The 25,677-nt window shown below is 39.8% G+C and overlaps 1 protein-coding gene across 1 annotated transcript in view; it reads right to left on the bottom strand.

The window, feature by feature from the left end:
• The window catches only part of LOC307035990 (roundabout homolog 2), a 47,081-nt gene that overhangs the window by 7,387 nt on the left and 14,017 nt on the right, over positions 1 to 25,677 (bottom strand). Inside the window, exons 3-17 of the mRNA XM_079675905.1 lie at positions 20,589 to 20,746; positions 18,633 to 18,753; positions 17,864 to 18,002; positions 16,506 to 16,633; positions 12,784 to 12,908; positions 10,973 to 11,144; positions 10,356 to 10,561; positions 8,113 to 8,194; positions 7,716 to 7,884; positions 5,150 to 5,316; positions 4,712 to 4,833; positions 4,286 to 4,502; positions 3,629 to 3,747; positions 1,540 to 1,717; positions 364 to 582 (exon numbers count right to left, since the gene is read on the bottom strand). Of these exons, the coding sequence (XP_079532031.1) occupies positions 364 to 582; positions 1,540 to 1,717; positions 3,629 to 3,747; positions 4,286 to 4,502; positions 4,712 to 4,833; positions 5,150 to 5,316; positions 7,716 to 7,884; positions 8,113 to 8,194; positions 10,356 to 10,561; positions 10,973 to 11,144; positions 12,784 to 12,908; positions 16,506 to 16,633; positions 17,864 to 18,002; positions 18,633 to 18,753; positions 20,589 to 20,746 (2,322 nt within the window). The remainder of the gene's footprint in view (positions 1 to 363; positions 583 to 1,539; positions 1,718 to 3,628; positions 3,748 to 4,285; positions 4,503 to 4,711; positions 4,834 to 5,149; positions 5,317 to 7,715; positions 7,885 to 8,112; positions 8,195 to 10,355; positions 10,562 to 10,972; positions 11,145 to 12,783; positions 12,909 to 16,505; positions 16,634 to 17,863; positions 18,003 to 18,632; positions 18,754 to 20,588; positions 20,747 to 25,677) is intronic.

Below are 25,677 nucleotides of genomic sequence, written 5' to 3'. Positions count from 1 at the left end.
GCGCCAAAAGGCAAACACAATCTCAAATAAACAGCATACAGTGCTTACTATTTACTTTTGCATCAGTGTTTTCCTTTATTTCTTCCATAAAACTGCCTAGTGGGGATAAATGCATTTTAATTAACTGGATATGGAGCACAAGTGCGTTCAAACTGAAATTGAGAACATTCATCACCGCTGGAAATATCCCCAGCGGTATATTAAGAACTTGTCACTTAAAGTCTGTTTACGTTTTTTAATTTTCTTATCCTTTTCATGGACAAGAGATTTATAATATATAAGATGTGACACCATGTGACAAGAGTGCCACTGAAGGAGTTCTGAAACCATCCTTAAGATAATTTAAAGAGTTCTCCCAATTACCTGCTGGTGTGTATGCAAAGGACGTGGTGTAGTGTCCCAGCTGCTTCCTCCGGCGGTGGCGGCAGTACAGCCAGCCGCTGAAGCCCGTCAGCACCAGCCAAGCAGCCACACCCAGCCCCGCGATGAAGGCCGGCTGCCGGACTACGCTGGTGATCTGCTCCGATATGCTGAGGCTACCATCTTTCTTCACAGACGTAGAAGACTTGTCCAGAGGAAGAGCTGAAACAAAAGCAGTAAAGTTTAAGACAAAGTGGAGTGTTGTTCGTTATCTATGCATCTTGGTGGTAAAAAAAGCGTCAACAATCCAGTTTTATTTTACTTTAATGAACAATTCCAAACAGCAAAAGTATTTAAACAGTTGGTTTATGAGGCTAGCAGCAAAAGTTACCATCTTGGAAACATTTATTAACACTTCCAATGTGGAACATCTAGAGTTCATCCTTATCTCATGGTATGAAAGCTGCAGTATTAGCACACACATTTGAAAGTGGCATAGATTTGTTTAATTGAGCAAATAAGCGTATTTCCCAAATTGCCAAATAGTCCTTTAAGTTGATTGTACATCATAACTTAAGGTCTTTCTATTCTTGGTTTTGAAATCTGATTATCCTCTTGTGAAGAGATAGATATAAGCTTAGCTATGCCTTAAGCCTTGAAACGGGCAAATAGCTAGCCTAACTGTGTCCAAATGTAACTAAAAGAGATGTTTTTGGTACCTGAAAACAAGTTATGTGTGACACACATAGACCTCTGATTTTTTTATGGAGTTTTGTGATCACATGGGTTAAACAAACAGGATGCCACATGGTAATTAGTGAGTTGAGCTGGATTTTGGATTGTGGATTTTGTTACATCTGAACAGAGCCAGGCAGGCTGTTTTGAGGCTTTATGTGGGTCATCCCTGTTTTCATAGGGTCCCTATAGTTAGAGAGATGAAGGCTCTTTTGGTTGTTAATTAGCAAAATAACAAAGGAAGATGGACATTTTGAATGTAAAAATTGATGTGGATAAATCAATTAGTAAAGTCAAGATTTTCCACAACTTAAGCATGCCTCTGTTGTGAAGTCACTCACACAGCATATTCAACATTCCACATACAGATCATTCATTTGCGGCGAATATACCTTGCAATATTTTCTCTATCTTTAGTGTAGTGTAGAAGTTTGAGTGACTCACTAATAAGCAGGCTGACAGGTGGGCTGTGGGCCCCCACACCCAGGCTGGTAACAGCAGCCAGCACCACGGTGTAGGGGACGTCAGGAACCAGGCCGGTCAGCAGGATGGACAGCACCTCTCCGTCTACTGTCCGGTTTATCTGGTGCTCCTGCTCCATGCTGCTGCCCAGACACCACACCTGATCCACGGCACACAAAGAGGCTTCATGTTTGAATCATGTAAACCAGATAAAGACGCTCATTTATCTGCAAACCCTGTGCTGAGATGTTATTATAGCAAGACAGGCACTGAAGCTTTATCTGCTAGAGCACGGTGGGGATTGATGACAAAGATTCATCAGAGATGACAGACATTTCAATGCAATGACAGCTGAAAGCCTGATGTTGCAAATGTTCGTGCCTTTAGGCATTCACTTTATGTATTGAGTGCGTTGCTTTTCCATTGAACTTAAGGCATGTTGGATTTATGTCTTTTAAAATCCTGCAGTGGGAGAAACTATTTTGAATTATTAAGTAACAGTACCACTAATAATAAATAGGAAGTCAAAATAAGAACAGAAGTTCATAAAAACTTCTCAGAATATTTTTGAAATAACTGTAATAATAGCATACAGAATACCGTTTCATCAAAAGCTTAAATCTTTATCTGCAAAAATATCTTTTAGTTGTATAAATGCAGTGGAGTAAAAAGTATAATAATTGCCTTAGTGCCTCACAACTACGTTTTTGTATTGAAGGAATCCTATAACAGCATACTGCCAAATCAACATGTAATATTTAGCATTAAAGCAACAGTGAGGCTTGTACAAAAACCTTGTGTGCAGTTCACAGCTAATTGAATGTTTAAAAGGGATCAAGCATGATCCTTGCCTTGGGCTGATGAGCCCACAAAAGGCTCCGGCACTTCATGATCAGACTTGTGAGGTCTTCTCACTAACTTTCTACATGTAGACGCAGATGGGCAGAATAAATCAAAACAATAAAACTGAGTGTTCCTATTTTTCCCCCTGATATAGCAGCCTGATGATTAGTAATCAGTGTTGTGCTCATACTAAGAGATAAATAATCAGAGCTCACGCAGCAAACAGATGACAGGGACAGTCCGTGTTCAATCTGATGACAAAATTGTCTTATTCTGTGCCAGCAATGCATGTACTGGCAGCAGATAAGATGCATGAGTGATTACTAATTGTTAATTAAAATCAATGTTTTCCATCAAAGTATCCAAACAAAAAAGTTGGACACCATTGAATAATGAGTGAAATAGCATGGATTACAGAACAATCTTTTCCAGTTTATTTATTTATACATTTGGGTATCTGGAATGCTTGCCCATAAACTGGGAAATAAGACCTCCCAGTCAGTTTTGTGGGTTGCTGGAGTCAGAAAACATAGGATTAAAAAGGCTATTCAGATTTGTTTTCTTTTGCGATTTCAAATAAAGGCTCATTTTAATATACCGCCATCCACCTGACTATCTCTCCACCCATGCCTGAGATCTAGCTTTGCAATGTCTCTGCAAGCAAATCAGAGCAGGCATACATTTGTTTAGGAGCGAGCCTTAAAGAAACAGGCTCAATAGACAAACTGTTCAGAGAGAAGATTAATACTGGTATATTTTGACGGACAGTATGACACAAATATGTATTTCTTAGCATTAAAGCAAGTAAACATGTTTTAGTATGAACCCAATATTTTTTCTGTGTTTCTGTTTTATTGTGTTGCACTGTTGGTGGAGCCTCTGACCTAAGATTTTAATCGTCATAACTACAGTACACTGTAGCAATGTACGTATGACTAATAAAAGCCTTGAACCTTGAACGTTGAAATACAAGTGTGAACCTGCAAATGAGCAAAATATCCCCACTTTATAAAGCAGAAATACAAATCAGAGAATAAGACGGACAGGTCAAGTTAATTTAACTGTCCAATACAACAAATTACAAATTTGCCTCAATGTGCTTTGCATTCTGTACAGCTCGAGACATCCTCTGTCCTTTGTCCATACATTAAAATCATAATATCCCCCAAAAACCCTGTCTAATAGGGGGAAAATGATGGAAAGCTCGGGGAGAAGGCTGCCGTCTCACCTTGTACTCTCGAATGATGCCGCTCTGAGTATTATGAGGCGGAGGATCCCAGGACACACTGATACTGGAGCTGTCAGTAAGCTGAACCACTGATAGAGCCTGTGGAGGTGCACTTAAAACTGCAGACAGAGATAAGAAGGAAAATGACATTTCTACTATAATTAACTGATATCAGTGTTACGGTAGTGCTCAATTTTACAGGTCCGTATTTTCCAGATAATAATGACCGAGAGGTTTCCTTCAAAGAACTATGTAATCTGGTGCGTTTGTTCTGGAAAATAGGAATACCCTTGAAAGAAAGGCTCAGTTTAAATCCAATTAAATATTCATTATTTCTTTAATTTGGAAAATGTTATTCTCGATATGTCACATTTGACACGTTCAGCTGAACTGCTACGCACTGGCTCTCCTAATTACACTTGCAAATATTAAAAGTAAACCAATTCAACACTGTCAACTCAAATCACATAGTTATTTTAAGGGAAACGTTTGGAAGAACTTATCGGAAAGTTATGAATATAAACCAAAAGAGTTACCTACTGTGTATTATTCCTATAAGGACAATTATATTATCAACTAATATCAACTTACCCATAGTTCTTCAGCTTTACGTACAATTATATGCTTTCGACAGAATTACGAATAATCATTTCTTACCCTCCTCAGGCGTTCGCAGCAAGATCATGAGGCTGTCGTGTCCCTGTAACTCATTGAAGTACGGCCGTATCTTGACCTCATACTCCGTGCTGCTGTACAGATCTACTAAGATGGTGCTGTGGTCAGACGTGGCCTCCACATCCTGAACCAACCAGGGGCTGCCGATCGTTCGGTAAAATATACGATAACCCTGAACGTAGCGAGACTGGAAGGCAACCTGCAAAATGTTTGTGAGAAAAATAAAAAATAAAAAAACAGAAACGGAGTTTGACATTTGTATGAAACGCAGCTGTGCTTGTGCTTCTGGTTAATCTGTCTTTATCACGTAATGTTCAGAGGAGTTTTTGAAGTTACTGTTTGGAGATTAGCGTGTCCTAGCCGACTTTGAAAAGTAGACTTTTCCCTCCTGCCAAGTATTCAACTCACAGTCCAAGAAATCCTGGCGCTGGAAGGAGACAAAACCGCAGGCTTCTGCAGGTAGACAGACACTTCCCCTAACTCTCTCTGCACCTGTCTGTGGTCCACACCCTGCTCTGTAGGGCTCCCATCTGAAACAACAAATAAATCCATCCAGCCCAGGCACAATGAAACAGCTAACTAGAGACTATTCAGCAAAAAAAGGAAAGCTTTTTGATGAATTCAACATTGCTCAAGGCAAAAGAGCATCACACTGGGAAAGCAATTAGTTTTGAGATTGCACATGAAACGCAATTTTTTTTCCTAATCATGTAGCTCATTATCTTGCTCCCAGCTTCAGAACATTGAATTTTGAAAATATAAAATTAAATCTAGATTCTACAGTAGGACACATATTATGCAAGAGTATACCCAGAAAAAGAGGATTTGTTTGCTTAAGTAACTCACCCTGCGTCCTGACAGGCTCTGAGATGGGGCTGGGGTCACTGAGGCCGTAAGAGTTGACTGCTCGGACGATAAAGAGATAAACGGTGTTGGGGAAGAGTCCGATGACTGTGTGCCTCTCCTGCTTCACGTGGTCCGCCACCGTTTGCCACATGCTGCCCACTGATTGGCTACAGGAAAAGAGACAACACTATAAAAAGATGGCCAAAAATGTTTCTTAATCTCCTTCTCATGATAATTTCACTAAACCCATGTTGTGTCACAAAAAGACCAAATTTCACCATGATTACCTTTTTAAGTGTTTTGGGGAGTGTAAGATGAAGGTCAAGATCTTTATCTGGAGGATGTTAGAACATACGGAATAAAAAAGTAAAATGTGCCACCCACTCTGTTAACACTTTGCCAATCCTGTTACAGTATCTCAAGTGCGAAAATTCCTTATCGTGTTATCTCGAGATAATGATCACAACTCTAGGCCCTTTGCTGATAAACTGATTCCACCGATTAAAGTGGAACATGCAATCACCGGAAAATACATCTAATTGGATTTAATTATATCAAATATGAGATCTACTTTATTTGTTTTATTTAGTTATGAAAACATGTTTTGCTCTCTTGTTATTATGAGTAAACAAAATGTGTTTTCTGAAGTTAATGACAAATTAATTGGGATGAGTGTTGTCGCTAAAGATTGGTTTCAAAATCAGTTCATCTTTGACTTTTTCAATGAGCTGATTAATTGTTTGGTCATAACATTCCAATCACGCTTTCCCAGAGCACTTGGTGACAGTAAAAGTCAGTTAAATGACAGAAGACACTACCATAAGCTGGAAATAGCCATGTTGACCTCATAAATGAAAGCTAATTCAATTGGTAAAAGATAATTCTGCTTTAATTATCGTCAACGGACAGATGACTAATCGCAGTGACTTAAAGGAAATAGGTTGACATTCATACTATATGATCCAGTTTCACCAAAATCATCTTAAACATGTAAAGCTTACACAACTCTCCAGATAAAATGTATGACCGCTAACCAAATGAACGCAAGAAAGGGAAAAGAACATTACAAACAATATCTTTATATAACCACGTCAGCATCTGAAACCTTTTTCCAGCCATTATTGTATAAATATACTTCTATCAGCTGAATCTTGGGTCCATGAGACTCTACAAAGTTGAATTCCTTCTTTTTATTGCAGCAGGTCGTAAGGACAGATTCTGAATGAGTCCTGGGAGGATACGATGACATGGTTCTGTGCAAAGTCAGGCACAATCACACAGCGAGAGCGCAATTTAAAATGTTCTTCAACTCCATGGAGGGGAAAATGGCGAGGTAATTACGACATGCCGTTTTCCTCCTCAATGTTTCCTCTGCCACCCTTCTCACCAAATGTTCTCCAGAGAAACAGTTTTGACATTTAAATAGGGTCATCCAGCTTTTAGAGTCATCAGAAACTGCATCTGTAAATGGGTTTGGAGCCGCTGCTTTTCCTAAATACTCCTCGAAGATTTCTTTATTTATAAATTATACAGAAACGTAAGGATTTTACTGTACTGTAAAGGAAGAGCCAAATATCTTTGCCTGAAAGGAAACACTTCTAAACAATGTGCTGGTATTGGAGCATGCAACAGTGAATGGAACTTCATTATTAGCTCTGCGTGCAAGTATGCCATACTAAGCTTTCCTTACAGACAGCGCTAACTGGACTTTTGTGTGTGTTTGTGTCTGTACACCCGGCCTGTACCCTCTCGTCTGTAATGAGTAAGCTCTTCAACAGGGCCAGCACCCCCCCATCCTTTGCCCCAGGACAGGACAGAGCTGCCGAGCTGACCACTGCAGTAATCGTCTCTTCTTTCACTCACTGTCCGTCTCACTAAAGCCTCTGGTTGGTTGTTAGAACTGCTATAGCTCTCCTCGGGATTGCCACGGCTAAATACTGATGCAGTGAGTGTCACGGTTCCACTTCAGAACGTCACTTAACAGCACTGTGTCTCCCTCAGGCAGAGACTGAGATATCTTTCCCAACTCCTAATGACTCTAAATAAAGAAGACTTCATAATGTTGGAATAGTCAGAGAAAATGAAACAGAAACGGAGAAAACAGTGTGAGAAGTGTACAGTTGAAATAGCTACAGATACGAGCACATATCTCTCAATGGTAAAAAAAAAACACATCTTTTGGGACATTATATAAACATGAAATTATTTGTTAATAAATTATTTTTAAGAGATACTGATAGGAGAATTTGTTTGTATCTGTAGAAAGCCAGGCTAGCTATTTTACCCTGTTCCCAGTCTTCAACAGGCAGCAATATCAATCTTGTCTCTCTAGTATCTATACATTTAGGTGTCAGCCATACATACAAACAAACCTGTATGAAACTTAAAAAACAATGTTTGTTTAATGTATCTGCACCAAAATAAAAAAAATCAAGCAGCATTCCACGGTAGCGATCCCTCCAGTGTCAAAACTAAATGTACAACCTCGTTTTCATCTACGCTTTTCCCAACGTGTCAAAGTATTCCTTCAACCGGTCTTAAATAATGGAAACATATTTTTGTGTACCTGAAGGCCTCGATGATGTAGGAGGTGACAGCGGCCCCGCCTTCGTGAGGGTTGGACTGCCAGGTGAGGGTGACAGTGTTTTTGGTCACGTCCGTCACTACAGGCTTCTGCGGAGGCCCCGGAAGCTGGATGAACTCAGAAGCTCTGGATAAAGAGAAAACTCCCTCCTCTGTTTTAAAAACAGGAAGAAAGCACAGTTTCACCAAACCAATACTGTAGGTTCATTCTGATACATGTTTTCACTGAAACTGAAGTTTTGTCCTGGCCTGGCTGCAGACTGTGTTCATAAGAAGACTATAGGCAGAGTGTGTAGTTCCTTAAGCGAGGTGTAGTGTGGGAGTGACGGAGTGTGAAGTGTAACAGAGAGACAGCGTGTGGAGAGTTGTGGAGCGAGTACCTCTGACAGTCAGCATCCCACTCCAGCTCGACTCCCCTGTGGCGCTGGATACTGCGCATGTGTACATCCCCGAGTCTGTTTCCTGTTGAAGAGAAGTTAACATTTTAGACAGACACCCCGAAAATGGGAAGAGAACAAAGCTGCAAGCATTTTTTTATATTTGTAGGAGGTTTTGGACCCATTTACATGACTTACAGAATGTCTAAAGCTAAATCAATATATTCTCAAGCTGTATGGAAGTAGTAGAGTATACGTACATATTGCAATGGAAACATTGAAAATTTTGACTTTAAACTACATTTAAAATAAACGTATTATGTCAACAGATTGCACATAACTGTGTTAGTTGAAAGAAATAATATTAAGTTTCAAAATATTAGGTTCAACGTATTACTATTGTTATTATTAAATGTATTAGGTAAACAAATTTCACATAACTGTATTATCTTAGTTGAAACAATAGTAATACGTTGAACCTAATATTTTTAAACTTAATATTATTTCTTTCAACTAACACATGTGCAATCTGTTGACATAATACATTTATTTTAAATGTGTTTACTGGAAATACCATTTGATGTATCAACTACTTATTTTTACTTAGTAGTAGTCCCAATGTAGATCCACAGTAAATCATTATTTTTGATCTTAAAGAGAACTAAAGAGTTTTCTTTAAGCCAGCAGTGTGTGTTAATTGGCACTTGGAAAAACAAGGTGTACTGTAAACAACCCTGTTTATTTATCACTTGAAATAGTTGGCAAACCTGTTAGCATTGAAACATCTAGCAGTTACAAAACACATGCATCCAATTAGAGTTGGGTTTGTGTCCTCGTAATGATGCTAATCAAATATTCATGCTCTTTTAGCTCAGGTTTTGGTCTCTTACTCCTCAGGGAAATAAGTGACTCTAAATGCTCCAGTGTGTTCACCAGGCAGTTGCCGCTTTTACACTAAAAACAGCTTCCCAATACTGATGGGAGCAGCAAGAGTGAACAAAACGGGAAATGTTTGGGCCATAAAACCGAAACAATCAGCCGACAGACACCAAAAAGCTCCCTACAGCCGAGCAGAACTGCAGAGTCGGATGATAAACCAGCTTTGGGTAAAGGATCCCAACACTTCTTTGACCGCTGCCTGGTTTGCCATCATCTTAAAATTCACATATAATCCATGCATATCTAAACTCACTCAGTAGCCTATTCTTCACCTCAGCAGCTCTCAAAGCTCCGTTGCTACAAACCATGAGAGTTTACATTATGACCTGTATGTGCCTTCATGCTTCACTGACACAGCTCTGTCCTGGCTGAGAGCCAGTGTGCTGGAACCATCATGAGACCATATGAGATCATCCGCCGCAGTGTTGACCTCTGGCTGACAGACTGCACAGCGTGTGCGCAGATGAACTTCTTTAGATGACTTCAACTGCTCCTAAAATATTGATGGCTGGTGCGGGCACCATCAGGTAAAAATCTTTTTAGTCCCTCACTCGTCAACTCCATTTCCACTCTGCTGTTTTTCCCCTTGTCATCCCCTTGATGCCACACTAATGCATCTCTTCTGTTCCATTGAGCAAATTGGCATGGCAGATTTCCCCCGCCTCACTGGTGCATTGGACCAAACCTTAATGCTTCAAGTTGCTGAGCACCACACCCAGAGTAAAGCGGACGAGAGAGGAAGTGAGGAAGCATATTTGGGGCAGGAGATTTAATTAAAACCCGGTCAGATGATTAATCGTCTATCGCCATTAAATTAACGCAAACGATGCTGCTTTTGCTCCGTCCGGCGTGCACCGGCTGACCTCCAGGTGGGGTTATAGCATAAAGGGGAAGCCAATTGCTCCTCCATCAAAGCAGAGCACATTAGCATTTACAAACAAGCACCTTCATTAACATTACAATTACACACCGCATGAGCACATAATTGCGCTGGAGAGATATGCTCTGCCTTGGAGAGATTGTTCTTTGAAACTCAGTCTCACCTTAATTTCACAAAATAAAATGGAATTTATAATGGAATAGGAAAAGAAAACATGTTGCCACATGGGATGCAGAGAAAGTGAAAGAAGGTCAGACAGGAAGGTTTACAGTACCCTGAGCTGCTTTTTTGTAATTGACATCAGTCACACAGTCAGTTTTTCCTTCAGTTTGACAGCGAAACTCATCCTTTTCACGCCCTTTCCAAAAAATGACACTCACTGAACACAAACATTCACACACACTCCCACACACACGCACACACACACCTTTATGTCTGTGATTTGCAAAGTGCCATTATCCATCAAGGTCAGTCGGGGTTTATTTCCCAGAAGTCTCTCTCCATCCTTCTCCCATGCAATCTTGACTGAGGACCCTCCGATTACACGGCAATGCAGCTGCGCCGTTGCACCGCGAGATACCGTCCGATTGGCTGGTCCTTGGCGAATGATAGGTGGGACACGACCTGAAGGACCTACCAGTTTGAGGGGAGAGGACGCGGAATATTATGTTTGTCCTCCGATCAGATATACAGTGGAGAAAAGTGGTGAAACAAATTTGGAAAGCAAACAAAATGCAGATAAAGTTGCCCGCCGCTAACAGTGCAAAGGGGACAATTATGTAGATGCTTAGTAGGCAGAACAAAATAGGCCTCATAAGACACAACAAAAATAAAATCAGGTGCTTGCAAACAGTTGAAAGAAGAACATTAAGCCTCAGATTCATTGCTCATTCAGCATGGGGTAAGTGTTTCCTTTCTTGCTCTTTATGAGTCTTATTGTTATGCATCTCCCAGCAGTAGTGATGAATTTGTTTTAACCTCGTTAGCTGATGAAGAATAATCCTCCACCAGGTTCAAACTTGAGTGTGTGTACTGAATTCTCACCTCCCTCCACCTCCAGCAGTGCCTTGGTCAACACACTTCCTGCTACACTGATGGCCTGGCAGATGTAGAAACCAGAGTCCTCGGGGTGCACGTCAGCGATGGTCAGCTCTCCGCTCATGGAGACAGAGTAACGGCCAGACTGTGATGGGGGCTGGCCGGGGAACAGCAACATCTAAACACATAAAGACACAACAGAACAGAACATATAATTAAGGCTATGTTGTGTCTGTTCTTCGATTTATGTATTAATTATCTAATGTATAAAATGGCATGACATTGTGAATTCCTCCAATCATAATTCCCCATGGCGTAAAGTGATCTGCATTCTTTCCTATTAAACATCAAAAACATATTTGATAAGATCAGAGGAACATCTTTTTGGCATTGTTGAGGAATTAGTAGTATCAAAACTTCTATTGGAACATCATTTTTTTGTTGGACTGGGCTAATTGTTTTAGTATTGAAACTAACAATTATCCCCATCAACATTAATCTGCATATTATTTTCTCTGTAATTGGTCTGTAACTTTCACTGTCAAGATTTCCTTTCCTTTATTAATTTCCCTAAAATGTCAGAAAAAATATATTTTCTTAATCATAATGTTTCAGAGCCAAAGTTCACATCTTTAAAACATGTGACAAATACAAATGTGACCTGATGTTGGCCCTTAATGAAAAATGAACTAAATGTCTTCAATCTATCAAGCAGAGGCACTTCCCTCCAAAGCGGGAAAGTTACCCTTGGTGGTACTAGAAAAAAACTCAGGAGATCCCCAAAGTCATCAGGACCCATATTTCTTAAACTAGTGCAAATTGATCCAATAGTTCGACAAATATTTCAGTCTGCACCAAAATGCTGGGGTGACTGACCAACATCCAAGCTAGCATGGGTTAAAACTGTAAGAGATGGTTCTTTTGGTGTTTTGGGGATGATGCCCACTAACAGAGAATTCAACGCTGTCCCATTCTGTGTTTTCTGTAAGTGAGACGTATGAGAACAAGGGGGAGGGATGCACTTCAATCCAGTCAGCCATCCATTTCATTCCTCTAAGAGGCTTAGACTTTGGTGGAGGGACTAAGGTTATAGGGCTAAAGATAATCCCCCCCAAATGCAGCAAAAAGATCTACAATCAGCAAAACCATTCCTCGGCCTTCCTGCAGACGGGTGGTACTGGGTATACTTAAAATCTGAAACTGAACTTCCAGTTTGCTCTCTGACAAGCTTCTGAAAACACCTGAAGCTGCTTCACAAAGTCTCTGATCTCAGCTGCTGTTGGGCAACAGGGTATTTATAGTTGGGTACAATCTAGAAGGAGGACAGTGTTTGCCCTCAAGAAGCGCTTCGCTAAACGCACCTGGTGTACTTCCTGCCACCTATTCCTCTTTCATTTCCACTTCATCAACTCCTCCTCATTACCCTCTCAAACTTTGGTTACTAGCAAGAGAAACAATGTTTCGCCAACGCGATAGCACAATGCCTTCCAACACTTTGTCTCTAGTCATATCTCTGAGCCAAATGCAAATGTGAAGCAATCTCCTGTTTGTATATCGCCTGTTTCTCTTAGAAAAAAGTGTGAACAACTTAAAAAAAGTGTCAGAAAAACTATGATTAAATCCGTGAGTCTTTCTCGCTTTTTAAACAAAGAAGGTGTGAATTCAGTATGAGTCAGTTTTACAAAAATCCCCAAACGACTGTAACAACCTAACGCTGGTTGGTGTGTGTAGTCCTTCATTGATTTGTCAACAGGAAATGAATGTATTGAGTGTGAATATCTGCAATATTCAAATGATCCTCTGTTCCCTTCTCTTACCTGGCTGCCCTCTTTCTGCCAGAAGATTGCAGGTGGAGGGTTTCCTGTTGTGCCGCATTCAAAGGTGACGCTCCGGCCCTGGCTGGCAATCTGGTCTCTTGGCTTTGACGCAATCTGAGGTGGTACTGGAGGAGAGAGAGAGGTGTGACCACCAAGCATCTTATTTCAGCATGAACTTCTCAAACTGCTGCCCTGGTCTCTATTTCCATTTGGGAATCTACACTTGATGTTAACAACTGGTGGAAGAAGTATTCATTTCACATTCATAATACTGAATAATGATGAGTGAGCCAATAGCATTTTACCGTAGTAGCTGGATAAGGTGGATTTGACAAATGTATATGCAGTAGTGGTTCCCAACCTATTGGTCAGGTAGCTCTAAAGCAGGGGTGTCAAACTCAAGGCCTGGGGGCCAAATCCGGCCCGCGTCTTCATTTCATGTGGCCCCACAAGAGCTTGCAAAAAATATGATATGCTTATTATACGGTTACATGCTACTTTACAGAAGCACGTTGCCCATAAACTACATGTCCCACAATGCATCTCAGAATTTGACTTTTCTTTTTTTAAATGTTACCTTTTTTTTCAAAATGTCACTTGTTTTTTTTATTTTGACTTTTTTTTTCAGAATTTGGCTTTTCTTTTAAAATCATTTTGTAACATTCTCATTGAAGAGACTTGCAGTTATTTGCCCTAGACTTCTGCTTTCAGACGTAGTTAATTATGAAGTTATTACCCTATCCGATAATAATGCAATGCAGAGGCAATAATGTAATATAATACATTATTTTATATATATTAATTATTTATATATGTGTATTTATATAGTCTTAAAGTTACAACCGGCCCTTTGAGTGCAACCATAATGCGAATGTGGCCCGCAATGATATTGAGTTTGACACGCCTGCTCTAAAGGGTCACAAGATAAATCTGATTGATTGTGAGAAGAAGACATAAAGACATAAATAAATCAACAACCAGCAATCGTTTCTGGATATGTCACTAATCTTGGTGAATTATGTAACTGTTTTGCTTCTTTTGGAAATGCAAAGTTTTTTAAAATCATGTGGCAATGATCAAGAATCAAACGCTGCTTGTATGTAGGGGATTATGACTCATGACCAACCGTTGGGAATTACTGGTAAAATCTATAAACAAGCATTGGATTTTAAAACTCTTTGATTTATGTTTTTATGTAAAATAATAATATAACAATTATACTATAGCTGACAATAGCTGTGAAATAATTGCAGTGGAGGAAAGCTATATCGATAAGGCACTCTATCGCTCTAAACAAGCAGAGAGTTGCCTCTTTAACCTTCTGAGCGTTTTGATCTATCACTGCACTGTCATCGCCCTCTCATCTTTAATGAGACACATCACCTTGGTGTCCTCTGAAAATAACAAATCATCGCAGCGCTCGGCAGAGGTGTTCAGATGACATTTGCTCAGTTATTTGTGGAAAGGTCTGGGCAGAGCTGCCATATAATAGTTTGGGTCAGATCATTGGGTTCGCCAAATCATCAGATCCTCTGTGGATTTACACTGACCACTGCCTTCTACCTCCCGGCTGAATAATTGGCTCACGCTTCCTGTCAGATGAGAAGCTTCTCCAGTCTGGATTCATCCTTTCTACACATCTCTGCACAGCGCATATGCCAAGGCACACACGCGTAAGAGAGCATGCAAACACATATTTGGCACGATACCCAGGGTATCTGACTCATCTGTGCTGTCTCATAATGTTCTCACAGAGAGCATGTTCACAAACAGAGAAATCATTTCACACTTTCATCAACGTGTTTGATTACAATTTGCTGATTTTATTCTTGAGATGCTCCAATGTCTTTAAACAAATCTTACGTGTTAGTTTCATACACTTATGGTAACATGGGGGGATGCACAATATTGGATCTTTGCCTCGTTTTTTTCCGACTTTTTTTTTGTCGATGCCTACATCATTATATTGTAGGCACATGTTTTTTTCAATATAAGTGCAGAGTATCAAGTTTTTCCATTAGACAAGAAATACTTTTTTTTGTTACAGCGTGTTCTCTTTAACACAACAGTTACAGACGTATTTTTGTTCACCCCTTTTGTTTTGTACAGTAGGTTAGCGTGGATTTACCCTGAGACTTGGCATGTCATTGAAGAAACCTTTCCTCAAACTTGAGTCATGAACCTCATGCTTATTAGTTTTTTCTTGAGGAGTACATAACATAATGCAAAATCAGCACAAGAGATGCTAAGATAATTACTAATACTGATAAAAGCAATAATACTAATAATAGTAATACTACTTAAAAAGGGACACATCACAAATTCTATATATCATAGTTAGTATAGCTATGAGTAATATACATTTCTTTTGCAGCTCTGGAGCAGCTTCTGTCAAGTCGGAGAAAAAAAAAACTGATGTTGTCAAAGAGATTTCATCAGGTTGTTTTGGGTCAAGCTTGCATCTACAAATGTGTATCAGACATTTGAGACACAGACAAGGATGTTACAAAAAGAAATCCTACAGAGTTACATAAGAGACTACAAATTAGGATATCTCTTCCTTTGATGCAATTAATTTTGATCATTATTTCTTATCATATTTGTATTCTCTTATGAGTCCCCTGATGTTACGGAAGAGCTGGAGGTCCCATTTAATAATAACTCTGTCTTATCATTGAGATTGTGAAATGACGAGTATGGATCCACCCAGAATGATTAATAGTAATAAAGCAACAATAGTTATATTTTGGTCTGAAAAGAAAACTCAATTGTAATTAAAAACCTTTCAGTTGTATTTTGAACTTCTGAAGCTGCAATTGAGAGAGGATTTATACAGCGTCTCACTTTCTCTGACACTCCTCTCCACACAGCAGATGTTTGTCTCAGTCCTTAATCTGTTGTACATGAAGTCACGGTCTTACTGTAATGCCTGACTGCAGCAACAGGCATGTTGTTCACAATTCAATGCCTAATGGAGGAACTTATTTACACCATTACACATTGATTCTTGATTTAAAAACCATTAAAAACATCATACAGAGGAGAGCACTTTGTGAAAAACACAAATTAGCATAAAACAAATGCTTTTCGTTAGAGAATAATTAAATGGAAAGTGAACTTACAGAGTGGGCCGACTGGAATGATGATAGGGTTTGAAATGTGATGGAGAGAGATGGAAAAATAATGAGATGGATGAAACACTGAGCTACAAAACAAAACCGGTGGTAGCATAGAAAGAGTAAACAACAATAAAAGAGGGAATGGAAAACTGCCCGGTTTGGATTTCATTTTCACTGATAAAAGCATTAGGGGATGAAGTCGACTGAGACTATTGAGAAACCAGGACACACAGAAAAAAAGAAAAGGGACACGTAGAGAGCGAGGAAGCGAGAGGCCGGCGATAAAGAGACAGGAAGGGAGAGCGGGAGGGAGTCATGTCTTATTAATACAGGGACTGCTCTCTGGCAGTGAGTTAAAGCACACATCTACCAAACATCTGTCAAATGGCGTAATCCATACGGTTTAGCATAAGCTCATGGCATCACCGCTGGACAGGGACCCAAAGATACAGTGATATAAAAACAGAGGGCATTGAACAGGAAATGGTAACCTGTTTTTTTATGATGCTTTTGCTGTGTGCCTGTAAGCCTGAACATGAGCTTTTTTACCATGCATGCATAAGTATGTGCGCGCATATACAATATGCATGATGTGTTGCTTACCGTGGACCTGCAACATGGCCGAGGCCTCCGTCTTCCCCACACTGTTCTCAGATGTGCAGGTATACGTCCCTTCATCCTCCTCTTTCACGCGGAACAAACGGAGACCGTTGCCGTTGCGGATTTCAAACCTGGGAATGAGAAAATGAGAGATAATGAAAGATCTAACAGAGAAGCATTGCACAAAGAAAATCACCATGCTAATCTTCAAAAAAAGCGAAGAAAATATATGCCAGCATGAGATAGTGTCATTTATTTCGTGTCAATCAACATCTTGCTAGGGTTTTTTTTCAAAATCAAGTTGTATTATCTTGAAAGGAACTGGAACAATACGCCTTATCTGCCTCAGATATTGTCACAGGTTCCTGGGAAATTCTTGGAACAGTTGAAAATCAATTAGAAACAAGTAAGATTGGTTTAACCCATTGACGGATTTTCAATAGATTCTAGGAAAAACAGCATATCATTTCTTAACAGTACAAAGCAGAGTTATTCAAAACACCAAATACATCCACAGTAAAGAAAGCTTATTCAGTTGTGGTAGTCATTGAAAGGGGTATGTAGAACAAAATATAATAAAATAATAAATAAATAAAATATACAAGCAAAAAAAAAAATATACAAGATAACAAAATAAGTGTGAGACTGATTATAATACAGCTTTTTAGAAGCATGAGAAACAACCATTCAATGAATATGTTAGCATCACAATTACCTATTTTCAAAGTAGACCAATTAACCCTAATGTCTGCACATGAGGCAGTTATCTCAGCATTTTAACCTTCTTGACGTTTAATTATCATTTCATTATTCTTTATGGCATTAACTCCCACATCAATGTCAGCACCATAATGGGACAAACCACTCAACAGCTGTTGCAGAGCAGCGCTGCAGGGAGGACATATATAAACATAATTTGTATTCATAAATGAAATAAAATATAGAAAACCTGTAACCTCCGCTCAACATAGTGTTGGTTGAACTTTATAGGTTATTTGTTGTATGTAATGTATGTATTATTGAAGTTTCATTATATGAGTATAAAATGTAATTATTTAATAGGCTTAGCTAAATAAACATTAATTTGAGTTTAAATGGAAAAAAGGGTGTAACTGGTCACAGGATGATTCCCTCAACTAATGAATCCTCTTTGGTCTCTTCCATTTATGAATTTATATTAGCAGGCTTATGGGAAGATGTCAATGAATGAAGAGTTATTAGGATTTCTGGGTCACATGAGTTAGTAATCCAGTGCCCGACGCGCCTCTGATGAACTGTATTTCTTATTCAGCCTCAAAAGAAGCTGTACATCTTAGCAGTCTGACTCTCCATTGGTCCGTGCTCATGTCAGTCACTCTCACCTCCCGCGGGGAAGCTCTCCTTCCTCTCGCCGCCATCGGACAGTGGGGGGGGGATCTCCATGCACCTCACACAGGAAGTCGACCGTCTCTTCCTCCATGACCACCTGGTTCACCGGCCTCCGGACCAACACAGGACGCTCTGCAGGAGACATGAAGTGTACAAAATGTGTCTATTTCTTACACACTGCGCCTCACTAGGGAACATTTCTGTGTTTTCATTTTCACCATTTTGGCAAGTTACTGAGCTTGATTTCATTCAAATGTTAGTATTCCAACCTCAGTTCCTATTATAAACGGTATGAACTGTTTGACACTTTGAAACCCATTAAAAAAAACACTTTCGATTCCGGAGCCATTAAAGCTTTCAATCATACTTTCTATTTGATCTGGCTTCAAATCTAGAGCCCTTTTAATTTCTTTCACTATGTTCCACCAGATTGAGTCATTTTGCTTATTATTGCAGTATGGGGCAAATGCTTGCTATTTTCCTGATTTCCTGCACTAAAAAAAGAAATTTTTGATTATCATGGACATTTTAAAAAGTGGAATTATGTGAACAAACTGTCATTAAAAGGGTTAACATTTAGATAATAAATGAATCTTTTTTTCTTGTGATCAGGACTGAATATGGAGATTGAACTCTAAAAGTGGGAGAACCTTTTTCATGGCAGTTTTTGACATAGACATTTATAAACATTGGACCAACTTTTTAAAGCCAATGATGCACACAGGTTAAAGGACGTTATGCTGCTACACAAACATTGCTCACCATACACCACCAGCTCCGCAGGATCGCTGTCCCTCTCTCCCACCATGTTGGTGCCCACGCAGACGTACATGCCAGCATCGCTCTTCCTGGTGTGAGAGATCATCAGTTTGCCCCCACGCATCTGGAAAAGAGCACAGTGACAGTTTCAGAGATTGGTCTGGAAAGTGTCCTGGGTAAAGAAACCCATTAAACAGCCTTCAATGGAAAAAACAATAATTCATCCTTTATATTTTAAGCAGCCTACTATACAAGTGATTCTGGTATACTTCTGTATAGTATCTGATGAAACAAAGTATTTACACTCATCACTTGAAGAAAATCAATAACAATAATAACCTTTTGCTTATATTGTTTAATACTGTCACACTCACCACCAGGCCATTTGTCTTTTACTTTTGATTCTTTAACAACACGTTGATGTAAGACATACATAAATATGAGAATTTACATAGATTATCATACATAAATGTCGAGCACCAATGCTAGACTTTTGCTTTTAATTAAGACATTCTATATTGTGGTGCAGTATTGTGACTTTTACTTAAGTAAAGAGCCCGAATAAAACACCATTATTTTACTAATGCAAGCACTGTCCGTTCATCAGCTTCACCAAGAAATTATAAACGCCTTTCAAGTCCCCCGGGGATGGTGTCCAGCTGTTGATTTCACACATGAGGAGAGAGAACAAAAAGTGACAACAAAACCCGAGATACTTTCCAGTGAATAGAAAACCAAGGTGTCTGCATTGTATAATGTTCTATTGAAAGTATTCAAGTCAGTGTAAATTAGTATCTCTGCCTTTCTCCATAAATGCAGAATGATGGTGGGTTTGTAAAGAAGCGCTGAGCAAAGAAGCTCAATGCCTTTCACTTGCCGCATCTTTATGCATCCTATCTACTGTATGTATGGCCATGTACACTCCTGACCCCCCCCTAAAGATAAGGATAGTGATAGGTTTCCTATTACATAAGAACCAAATAATCTGGTCTACTGTATCTATGTCAAGGCCATTAGCTCCTAGACACGTTGAAAGGTAAATCTAACACTGCATGTGAAGAAGTTTACTTTAACAAAATTAAAAAGTAAATCGGCAGGAGCGGGAGAAGTACTCATATCTTGTACTTAAGTAAAAGTCGAAGTAGCCTACCAGAGAGCAGGAATACTTTTACATTACATTACATGTTACTTGTTGGACGCTATTATCCAAAGCAACTTACATACTCAATACTGTGGACAATCCCCACAGGAGCAATTTGGGGTAAAGTGTCTTGCCCAGGGACACAACGACATGCTGACTGCAGTGGGTTTTGAACCTGTGGCCCCCTGATCCGAACACCAGCGCACTATTCCACTGCGCCACACTCCTCCACTTACTCTAGTAAAGGTACAAAACTATTAGCCTCAAAATATACTTAAAGTACCAAAAGTAAAAGTACTCATTATGCAGATCGGTCTATTTCAGAATATTAAATGTATTATAATTATTGATGCATTAAAGTGTTATCAAAGCTGGTAAAGTAGCAGCTAGTTACTGAAGGGTAGCTTGTGAATTTAATCCAGGTGTAGTTACAATCTTATTTGATTATATACATCTAAAGATGTGAAATAAATGTAGTGGAGTAAAATCACAAGATCTACCACTGAATTGTAGTGGAGTAGAAGAAACAATTTAAATACTCAAGTAAAGTACAGTACATGTATCTCAAAATGGTACTTAAGTACAGTGCTTGAGTAAAGGTTCTTAGTTACTTTACAGCACTGTTAATCAGTTCATCATTAATTTTCAGCTCTGGATTTGTACACATTTTCTCTAGTGAGACTCTGTTTCAGGTATTCTGGAAATATGGTTAAAATGTGTGCAATGTGACTGATGCTTGGCTGAACAACATGGGGAGTTAACACTGTGTATTTTGAAATGGGAGCTTTTCCTTTCCTCATTGTATGTGTTAAACTCACCGAGATGCGGTCATCCTTGGGGCTGACTCGGACGTTGTTGCGTTTCCAAGCCACAGTGGGCTCGGGGTGACCACGTGGAGGCACACACTCCAACACTGCAGGCTCTCCAGCAGCCACCACCACATCGCTCGGGGCCTGCCGGAAATCATCTCTCAGGACTGAGAAGAAAACACAAAGAAATCTAATTAGCTTCTGAAACCCTGGTCCTCTGATGTACTGAAAACACAGACTGTAAATCAAACCCACAGATCGGTGAGCTGCAGCACAGACACAGGACCACTATCCTCAAAAGAAACACCCTTTTGGCATGGAAATCTTTTCTACTTGTTCTCCTGAGTGAACCATATTCTTGCAAAGGGTGAAAAAAAGCTTATTGAGAGAAAGTCAATTATTGTGTTGGCATTTGCATGACTGCTCAAATCCCTGTCAACGCTCTTGTTAGGCTGTGCTGGTTTAATGTTTTCGGTGTCCTACTCTGCTGTCTCCCCTGTCAGAGCAGATGAATAATGCACATCTCTCAGTCCAACATGGAGTAAACAAATAACAGCGCATTCATAATTTAGCCCATGTGTGAGGGAGAAAAAAATGGCCTCTGCATTAATGAAGGGATTGTGTCTCTGATTCCAAACACTATCTTACAAATCTGAAACACTCAGCCCTGAACTGTAAATCTATGATCACGTCACCCTTCAACTTTGCTCTCTCGCCACCCCCGTGGATAACGACAGGATGAGAAGACTTTGACACGGCAACCTTTGATATCTTCTAATCTTCGGCAGTGACTGACAGATGAAAGCCTCAGAGTGAACTGTGAACTGGATCCTTCTCATGAGACCTCCAGTACAATGGAGACTCATACTCGAATGCTGACAGGCTCACATATTTCAAACACACACACTATTCACGTTGGACCACATCCTGTATCTACAGCCTACAGGCTTTTCCTTAACCAAAGAGTATTAGTCCTGCATAATCAATCAATGCAATCTCCTTTTACACCTTCATGAATATTTTAGCAACCCTTCACAGAGTCAAAGTTGAAATATATCTGCTCTTCTGTCAATCTACAACCCATTGGTCTTCTATTCATCGATCACTAAAACCCCACCCCAGAAAGCAATTAACCAATCATAGCTCACCAGCAGTAATCAGGCATGACAGCCTGTCAAAGTCAGGAGTTTGTGGGGTGGTAAAAAGTGTGTAACCTTCACACACTGCAAAGATAGTTCACTACCTAAACATGGCATTATCTACAAAAGACAAGGTAACTAGGGTGCTACAATGTCACAGTTTAAAGTAATGATAGTGGGTCTACATTTGGTTTGGAGAAGTTAATATTAGTCAAACTTGACATACTGTATGTTTGTTAAACGCATCTAATATAATTTTCCCCCCAAAATATTTTCTCTTGTGTCACTGAAGTGGACACTAATGCATAAATCTGGCTATTGTGATGCTGTTGGGATGTGCATGAAGTTAGGAGTCAGAAGACATGTTGAGGGCGTTTGGCATGGAGAGGGAGGTTTTGAAAAAAAACATATCTTAAATAAACCAACTGTTTAAAAAAAACACTTACATTTTCTTCACATCCATTAATAAAATCCAGAGATTAAGCCCAAGAGCCAACAAAATCCAGTGGGACTTGAGACCGCGGCACATTTCTAGCATTAAATTATGTACACAATAACCATGTACATATTTTATATATACACGCATGCCGTGTCAGCCATGTCAGAACAAAAACAGGCTTATCAACTGGAACTAGTGAACAATACATCGGTGTAATCTCAGTCTTTAGTCAGGAGGATGATCTAAATCACCTAAACCAAGCACTTAGATCATTCTAGGCACATAATTAAATCCATGCCACATGAATTATCCATCAGTACACTGCCCGACAGGTCTGTGTCAACATGGCAGCCATGGCTTTTAACATAGCATCAATATTCAGATGCACTGGGTTTGAAGGAAATCTAATTTAAAAAGGACTCACAGCTGTTCAAAGAGAGAAAATCATTCCACCCTCTATTGTTTGACGACCTTAATTGTTAGCAATAAACTTCTATGACTTCTCAAAACTAAGTGAAGCGTCTGACAGTTTTCTGTCAGGTATTTAGTGGACATAAGTCAACCCGTAGCTACACTATATGCCCTTTTCTTCAACTTGATACGTGGCATGAATGAATCAATTACACGTACCTGCCTTCTTAAACTGAACTTTATGGAAATTAGTGAAAGTTTACTTTCTTCACCAAGTGGTACTTTTAATGCCATGACATTTAGGATGAGGACAGTGAGAAGTCTTCACAAAAGAAAAACTATGCTGTGAACTTCTAACCTCTTATATTAAATGTCTTATCACACTGCAGTGATGTGTTAATTATTATTCATAGTCAAACACTGGTACAAGTGCAGCGCTATGCAGGTGACTACAGAAGAGACACTTTATCTCAACAGGCAGCTTTCAACCATACTATCATGGACATCTGCAGGGAGAAGTAAAACACCCAAAAGACCCTCACAAACATGGACGGTGGAGCGTTTGCAGAGTTATAACTAAAGCATGGGTGCACTAAAACCAGTAAAGTCAGTGACTCTCCTCCCATATGTCTTTTCACCAAATAACCATGACCCTGTTCACTTGGCTGCCTGTTTCAAATGCTGTGCAGAGCTGAGGGGCTAATTGAAAGCACTGCATTATATTTAGACCTCCGTCTGTAAGGTCTGGTTAAATGTGTGCACAGAGATCTTTGTTTCACTGCCATGGTGACTGAAGTGAAAAAGTTATGGGTAGGGAGCTAATCCCTGAACTGCACACTCACAGACAGGAACACAGATGCTGGCACGCATCTTTAGAATTTGAAACCCAGAGTCTGCGGGAACCGACATGAGAAAGTGGGACTTTTGAGGGTTTGAAACACATGCCAGAGACCAGAATATATTCCTAACATCACACGCCCCCCCAAACACTGTGCTTCAAAATGTTCTTTGAAGCTGTGTTCAAGTTAATGTGATCCTTCCTTGCTTTATCTTAAAAGCCTGCCACGGCAAACAGTTCCTCACGGATGTTTGTGTGATGATGATCATCACAGAAACACAAAGATGAACCCTCCCTCCAGCTCCTGAGGGGCTACTGTCCCTAACTTAACTTTATCGGACATAATACGAATAGGTCTTCCGAATAATCTCCTAAACTAGGCCCTGCGTTCTCGCTTCCCTCGGTCCACGCTGGGCTCAGTCGGATACTGCAGGGCAGCTGAGGGTTGACCCTTCAGAGGCAAATCCTCACTCCACACAGCACGTCCCCTGAGCTTTAATAAAGGCAAAGCAGGACTAAATGACTCCCAGCGATTTCATCATTATTTCTCCAGGCGCTATTACAAGAGTGCCTATCCATTTTCATAACTTTAATATTCCAGGGATATACAGATTAGGAGATTTAATCTGCACAAGAATATTCACCGCTTCATCTATATCTATAATGATCCGTATAATGTAGGGTTCAGCAGAGAGGAGCTGTAGGACTGCAGAAGGGCCATCTGCTAGTTGTTTTTGGAAAAATGAACAAAGGATAAAGATAGATTAATCACAATAAAAAAAGATGTATGTCAGTTGTGATTTGTATTGCATCCACTTATTATGTACTATATATTATTGCATTTCAGTTCATATGGACTAAAATCAAGCAGCAACAAGCAAATTACTTAAAAGTTCAGAAAACATTTACGTACCAAGCAAGAGACACATGATGGATGAGTGTGACGGACAGGACAAGGGGGAAAAAATGCTTTTGTACTAAACACGAGGTGACAGTGAGTGTGAGTCGCAGACAGGGCAGCAGGCGTGGGCCGGACAGATGAGTGGCTCCAGAGCTGTGTGTTTTCAAGGCTGACAGGTAGGAGGGTGGACAGGGAGGTTAGAGGACAGCGGAGGTACAGATTACCGACAGGACCCGCTGCCTGGCTCCTATTGTTCTTTTATTTCAGAGAGCAATAAACCCGTTAGGGAGGTGGACTAATCCCATTGCCATGATACTGCCCTGTCACAGCTAATGGAGGCTTTGCCTACAGAGAAGAGAGATTGCTTTAATCCATCCATTGTCTCACTGTGTCGATGGAGGATGAAAAGAGACTCCTCTGCAAATACTCTTTATGAAACTCAAGGCAAATTCCTCCTCTTTGCATTGTTCGTGAAGCGTTGTGTCACTCATAGAAACCAAAGCAAAGGTGATATGAAAATGTTTCTTGTATGGGTGTACAAATTACTTCTAAGCTACACACATACACGTATCCATAAGGGATGATATGTATCTGATATATATCCCCAGTGAAAAGAGAACGAAGAGCCGTAGAAGCCAAGAAACAAGCTGCAACCACAACTTTGATTCGTTCATAATCCCTCATCAAGAGTAGGAGGAACATCTGGCTCTAAAGCCTTTTAAGCAAGTTTTATTTTTTATTTGTCCTACTTTGTTCTAATCCTGCCGCATCATGTGACCGTCTACTTGCTGATAGACGCAGACATTAAAATGCATGATTTAGAAATAGACACCATAGTGTTTTTACCGCCTTCTAGTTTAATTTTAAAGCCAACAAACACAGTTGTGGAGAATGAAGGACTGGATTTCGCTTCTTCCCACTGCTTAGATATTCTGTTTTTTTTCAAACCGCCATGCAAGTCAGCAGAGCACTGTAAGCTCACTCTTAACATGGAAAAAAAAAGAGAATACTGACGGCTGCTGGCATTTCAGAGTTAAGCGAACTCCTCGCTACAAGGTAGCCTACTCTAAAAAGGGAGCAACAGCAGATATACAAAAAACATCACTTGTGGACCTCTGGGTGCGCAAGTGCATTTGAGCATAAAAAGCATCAACTCGACTGTGAAGAAAAAAGGACTGACTGTACAGAACAAATACATCCGTTTTCGTTCTTGAATCCTTTTAATGTTTTGAAGTCAGATTTCTCATTCATTGATATGCAAATCTATTATTCCACCTTCTAATTATTTATTTGACCAAAATGGTGGCAGCGTGAGTTAGCATTATACGGTGTTCCCCTTTTCTCAGAATTTGTGGCAAATCAATGATTCT

The sequence above is a fragment of the Notothenia rossii genome (genome assembly GCF_949606895.1).
Source record: "Notothenia rossii genome assembly, chromosome: 4".
Classification (NCBI taxonomy): domain Eukaryota; kingdom Metazoa; phylum Chordata; class Actinopteri; order Perciformes; family Nototheniidae; genus Notothenia; species Notothenia rossii.
This window is presented reverse-complemented; position numbering and strand designations above follow the sequence as displayed.